Genomic DNA, 6,921 nt, shown 5'->3' on the forward strand with positions numbered 1-6,921 from the left:
TGTGAGTGGAAAAATTAGTTATAAGCAAGCATTCCCCAAAGATTTTGCATTCTGATATATTATTACACTTTAAAACTATTTTTTCTGCTTTTTAAAATAAATATATGCTTTTTATTGAAAATTCGTAAAGCATGAGAAAGTATAGGAGATAATAGTGACCCATAATTCCCACCATAGAGAGATGTTAACATCCTCATTTTCCTTTCTTGCCTTTTTTCTGTGCACATATATGGGGTTTTTTTACATATTTAAGACTATACTCTGCAAAGAGGTTTGTTTTTTGCTGTTTTATTTAATATTGTGTCTGATATTTGTTTTGAAAACCTGTGTGTGTGTGTGTGTGTGTGTGTGTGTGTGTGTGTGTGTGTGTGTGTGTGTGAATCTTGCCCTCTAACTCTTGTATTTCTACTTGGTCATCAGAACTTTTGAGGCTTGGGAAAACGCACTACTCTGTTTTGGCACAAAAACTAATAGATGCATTCAAATTTTGTCTGGGCAAAAGCCTAAAACTAGATCACCAAAAGGAAACAATAGCTGTCAGTTTTTAGTTATATTCCATACTAAAGGATACATCATCAATGAACTGGGAAAATATTGTCTAGGTGTAGCCAAATTTATATCTTCATAAATGTTCTAACATAGAGGGAGATTGTTTTGCCACTTTTGGGCCCCTGAATTTTATGCCCTCTTAAAAACTGTTTTTGAATTTAGAGTGAGTTTTGAGTCCAAAATTCACAGTCTTGAAACCTAGTTGCGGAAGTGGGAAGAGCATATTGGAGAGACGGTGAGGAACAGGTGTGATAGTGGTCCCCAGAGCAAAGAGTCAGGAAGCCAGGTCCAGCATTTCGGTTGGTTGTAGGGGGAAAAGCAAGTCTAGTTTTGAGCACTAGAAGAATGTATTACAGGGTGTTTGAGGGAGATTGTTCTAGTATCTATATTAGATGAATAGGAGAGGAAAGACAGACCAATTAATCCAGATATGGAACCACAGATGAAGAGATAGTCGCCTAGATTGAGTAAGTGGCAATAGAGATGAAATAGCCAAGATGAACATTTTTCGGAGAAGGAGTTGACATTAATGATCAAAGCTGACAAAAACCCACCCATCTGATTTGGGATAATTGCCATCTTATTTATTAAGTCATCCTAGAACACCTTTATTGTTCCCTGTTCTCATCTATACCCACACCCTCCAACATATGAGTACATGCATATACACACTGAAGTATGCACATACCCCTTCCTTTACACTTGCCTAGTTTGTGCCTACTTACCATCAGGCCTCAGATTACTCACTATTACTTAATCACTTGTTTACTCATCCTTATTTCTCACTAAATTGTAAACTCCTTAGGGCAGGGATTATGTTCTGTTGTAGCCCTAGTGCCTGCCAAAATGCCTGGTGCTTATTGAGTGATTTTTTTTTTAATCTTTATAATCTGTGTCTGCCCAATGCCATGCTAAAATAGTGAAAAACTCACTTAAACTAGTTGTTTGGGTATAGACAAAAGTCTATGATGGTCATCTTCCTGATGTGAATAATAAAAATAAAAAATAGGACTCATTCGTTTTTAAGGTTTACTTATAAGAAGAAGATTACTGCTGTGCTGTAGATTCAAGTTGAAAATCTTGCTTGTGGTACTTTCTTAACTGGTAGATTTTTCCCCCTTCCCGTTCAACTAGTAGAATGAACATTTTGATAGTTTTTTATTGTTGTATTTGCACCAAGTCCTGAACTAGGAGAAAGTAAGCAGAAGCAAATTCCAGAGGAGTCAGTAAAGGAGGGCACTTTTCCAAGAGAGAGGCAGAAAGAGGAGGACTCGCGGCAGAACTGGGATATGGAAGGTGAAGAACAGCAATTGACCTTGAAGCCTGAGGAAGTTGTGAAACTTAGAGAAGAGCTAAGCCAGCTGAATCAGAGCCTCCTTCCATCTCAGAGATCTGGGGATAGCTCAGATGACAGGAACACCCAGGTAGGTGCTGTAAACATGTGCCCTGACCAGGTCCGTTTCCTCTGATCGGCTGTGGATAGAAACATACTTTTTATATCACCATTCATGTATTGGGTTGTCAGAAAAGTCATGACACATTTTTGCAACAAAAAACATAGAAAAAGTACGTCATGAGTTTTCCAACAACCCAATATATTTGTTGAACAAATCATAACCATGGCCTGAATGATAATAAAATAGCAACCAAAATCTGAACTAAACCCATCAGTTGATGCACTTTATTATAAAGGGTTCTTAGGCTCCAGCGAGGCTCAGCAGGAAAAAAAAATCCTGATTAATTATCACTGTCTGCCCTAGCAGGTGGGATAGAAAATGGCAGGTTTGTGCCACATTTTCTACTCCTGGTACCTAGCTTAGATATAGAAAATACTTTGTTTTGGAGGGAAAAGACCACAGATTTGGAATTGTTTTAAATATGACTTTTACTATTTACCAGACATCAGCCTGTAGGAAGAATAAAGGGAGTAACTACCAGCCACATGTCAGTTCTTATACCTCAATTTTACAGTTTCCTCTTGTACAAACTAAGATCTCCCTACACACATCTTGGAATTATTTTGAGATCCACAGAAGGATGCCTTTGTACCCATAAGTAAACCAAATTCAAAAGACGGATAATATACATTTGAAACGTGATTCAAGTATACATTTAGAAAAAAAAGGAAGCGTAACATTAAAGGAAGTCAAAACTATATTTGAAAAGAAATTCAAGTATGGAGTTTGAAAACTAGGCAAGTCACAGTAAACAAGGAAAATAGATACATAAAGGAGAATCGCATCCATTTGAAAGAAAAGGGAGTCACTGGATTTGTTCAGAAGACCAAAGGTAGTATGACATCAGATGCTCAAAAAGAGGTTAATCTCACATCTGGACAGGCTGTGAATGGGGTCGTGGGCCAGCGTAGGAGGCTGGGGCAGAGGCTGCACACAGTAGTCACAAAGGTGATAAAACCTTTGCCTACAAGCTCAAAATGATCAGTGTTCTTTTAGAATAATGAGATCAAGAGTAGAAGTAAAACCCTGCTAACATTAATTTTCTTTAATTTACTTTTTTCCATTACTTGAAGAATCATTTCTCAATACCCAGGAAGGAGGTAGAAAAAAAAAACCAAAAAGCAATCAATTAAATGTATAGAACTTCAGTGAGAAATCTGGGGAAATAGCCATTTTGTGAAAGGGCAAATAGTCCTATTTAGCCTCTTAAGGTTTCACTGAATTCTAGTATAGTTCAGTAATAATTTTCTCTAATAATGACTTTGAATTATTGAAAGCAATGTAAATTGTTCTTATTCAATTATTCAGCTAATAATTAATTGAGTGGCTACGCGTATGATGTGCCAGGGCCTATGTTAAAGCACATACAGCAGTAAATAAAATAGATGTGGGCCTCATGGGAGAAAAAAAAACCACCATATTTGTATTTTGAACTTTATATTTCCCAAAGTACTGTCACACACACTATTTCATTTACTTCCTTAAGCTGGCAAGGAAGAAAATACATTTTAGACAGACTTTTTCCTGCAGTGTGCTGTGGAGTGATAATTTCAGAACCTCTTTCTGTATATAGGGTTCTTTGACCTACTGATGACTATGGGTTGTTCTGCTTATTAGTTGGTGTGTGTGTGTGTGTGTGTGTGTGTGTGTGTGTGTGTGTGTGTGTGTGTGTGGTTTTGTGGTCTGCACCCCTGTTGTCAAGTTATGGTGTCTGGTACCGAGCTGCTATCCATGTGTGCTGTGTCTTCTTAGTCGCATAATATGCAAATTGAAGCAACTATAGGCTGAGACCAGATACCACACTTTAAAGAATACTTATGTATGGTAAATACATAGAAAAAGAGCTGCGAGAGCCTCTTTTATGAGTAACTATGTGAGCTCATATGTATTTCTGTCTGCTGATGGCCTTTGGGGGCTTAATGTCTGCTGCTCAACAACATTCCAGGTGAGGCTGTGATAGCTGAATTGTAGATACTACTTTCCCAATATTCTTGAAACAAGTTGGAACTACCATTAATATCTTAATTTTATAGGTTTAAAATCTAGCTTTGTGTTTCTTCTTAACATTATTGAATATCCACTATGCTTTATGCACTATACTGAATACCCTGTATATATTAAGCAATACAATGGAGCAGGAATATTATTGCTTCCACTTTATAGATGAGGAAACTGAAGGACTTAAAGAGGTTAAATCATTTGCCCAGAATGACACATTGTGGGAGACCTGGGTCTGTCTACTCTAGAGCTTGACTTTTGAACTGCTATGTCATTTGCTTCCAATCGCTGAGAAATTCACAGAAAGCGTACAATTGTCATGTCAAACCAATTTCCTAAGAAAGGCTGGCAAGCTGGCTTCTAGAAGTCTTCCCAGGGTGTTTGTCACAGATTCTCATGGTGAATTTACTCAAGGTTTGGTTCTTAGGCTTGCGGGCTCCAAAACTTGATGTATTTGCCCCTTGACTAGATCTGTCTTAGAGATAAACTCACATTAAACCACACTTTCAAAACTATTCAGTTAAAATCAGAATGTCAATTAGTTATTCTTCTGTAATAATTAATTACAAACATCAGTTGAACAGTTGCATTTACCTGTAGAGAGCTAAAAAAGACAAATCAAAATCTGAAGGATATTTGATGTATAGGGAATCAGAACAAGTAGACTCAGTTTGATGATTGATACACTCACAGATTTTTTTTAAATTGGGGAACAGTGTGTTTTTCCAGAACCCATCAGCTCTAAGTCAAATAGTTGTTTCAATCTAGTTGTGGAGGGCACAGCTCAGTGGCCCATGTGGGGATCGAACCGGCAACCTTGGTGTTATGAACACTGTGCTCTAACCAACTGAGCAAACCGGCCACCCCTCACTCACAAATTTTGAAAGCCTATTTTATCCACATTCACTGGATGAGAATATTTAAAGCCAATAGTCATAATAGGAATGATCTTGTCATTGGGACCAGTATATGAACTCAGATCATATTAAGTTTTTATTTTATTAAGATAATATTTTAAAATATCAAAAGGTAAATTTTAAGCCTATAAAATTAAGACAAAGCTGGTTCCAACGTGTTTTATTTTAATTCCTAAGGAATTTTAAGTGATAAATTTCCTTAAGAGGGAAGAAACATTAGACATCATCTGCTTTTATGCCTTTACTTTGCAGATGAGTAAACTGAGGCTCACGATATCTGGCTAAATAAATCAGTTGATTGATCAAAAAAAAAAAGGGACCCCTATGTAATTTAGTCTGTGCTCTTACATTGTTCCTAGTAGCTTCATGAGTCTTTATGGCTCTGCAATAACTTTTCTACTGGGAAGTAATTTACATGGTGGGAAAACATAGGGACTCTTTATGTTGGCCATTTGACTGGCTAACTGGTAGTTCCTTTAATAGCTGCCTTTTTTGAAAAAGAATCGGTGTTTTTACTCTGACAAAGTGACTTCACTGGAAAATGTAGACAGGAAGAACATTCTGACCTTCCTCATCTTCAAAACAGGCTAAAAACGGCTGTGCCGTTGTCCCATTGGTATACATGGGGTTCTTCTTTGTCTCTGTTTTGGTATGTTAAATGGCTACATAGGCTGCTGATTACTAATTAATTGTTGAAATCTGCTTTAATGGTTAAATAGGAAGCTAGAGTGGTGATCAAGGCTTTGCAGGCTTCAGAACTCTTGTTTTCAGATAGAAGAAGTTACGGGAAAGTTAAGTAGCATCAACAGTAATGAACAATGTTATTATTGAGTGCTGATCACGTGCCAGGCATCATGCTAAGTGCTCGCTGCGTTATCTTACCCTTCATTCCATCCAGTAATTATCATTATTATCCCCATTTTAAAATGAGGTAAATGAAATGTAGACAGATTGTGTAACTTTTTCAAGATCAACCAATTAGTAAGTCATAGATTCAGGCTTGAAACCCAGATGTATCTAACTCCAAAGCTAGGGTTCAAATGGTTACTGTATTTCCCCATGTATAAGACACACCCTTTTTCAAAAAATTTGGGGTCAAAAAAATGGGTGCATCTTATACAGTGGTTATAGATTTTTTTTACTTGCATTTCCCGCTTTTTTTTGCGCTTGTTTTTGCACTCATACAACCACTGTATAAGATGCACCCAGTTTTTAGAGCCCTAATTTTTCAAAAAAGGGTGTGTCTTATACATGGGGAAATATAGTACATTGTAATTCCATTAAAGAACTTTCTCTAGGGATCTTACACATTTGCTAATTGAATTTAGATTGCCTTTCTGACTAAACCAAAATAGGAATTTAAGGGCTAACAGGACTTGGGAAATTCCGTGTTATAATTCTGTTTTAAGCAAGATAGAAATGGAATAAAAACATGGGCTTTTCAGAAAGTCATGGACAGGAAGCGTACTAGACCAGGACTTAGGAAACTCTAAGTATATCTTACCTACTGAATTGGATAAGGTTGAATTCTTTATCTACTCAGCACAGCTACCTTTGAAAAAACCCGAATTACTCCTCCTTTGGTCACCGTAGTTTTATTGCAGTCGAGGGACCTGGTAGCACAGTATGTTGTTGAGTAGTAACTGAGGAAGAATCGTCAGGTAGTAAAAGGAAAGTGATGAGGAAGGCTAGGAATGTAATCTCTCATGCTCAGTGGTCTCTTTCCTTTTGCCAACACACACACACACACACACACACACACAAATATAGACATATACACACACAAATACACACACACATACACATAGACACAAATACACACAAATATACACATATACACACAGAAATACACACAACTATACACAAATACACCACATACACATTCACACACAACTTTTTCACATATTGGCTCTTTGAACTGCCCTTTAAAGCATGTTTTACTCAAAAATTGTCCATGCTTCTGTTGACCTTTACTGCTATGAAACATAAGAAAGTTAATT

General features: G+C 37.0%; 1 protein-coding gene across 1 annotated transcript in view; it reads left to right on the plus strand.

Annotated features, from left to right (window-relative positions):
• CCDC30 (coiled-coil domain containing 30) overlaps positions 1 to 6,921 on the plus strand; it is a 112,847-nt gene that overhangs the window by 50,869 nt on the left and 55,057 nt on the right. Inside the window, exon 8 of the mRNA XM_019643692.1 lies at positions 1,704 to 1,973. Coding sequence (XP_019499237.1) covers positions 1,704 to 1,973 — 270 coding nt within the window. The remainder of the gene's footprint in view (positions 1 to 1,703; positions 1,974 to 6,921) is intronic.

Source organism: Hipposideros armiger, unplaced genomic scaffold, assembly GCF_001890085.2.
Source record: "Hipposideros armiger isolate ML-2016 unplaced genomic scaffold, ASM189008v1 scaffold_82, whole genome shotgun sequence".
NCBI classification, from domain to species: Eukaryota; Metazoa; Chordata; class Mammalia; order Chiroptera; family Hipposideridae; genus Hipposideros; species Hipposideros armiger.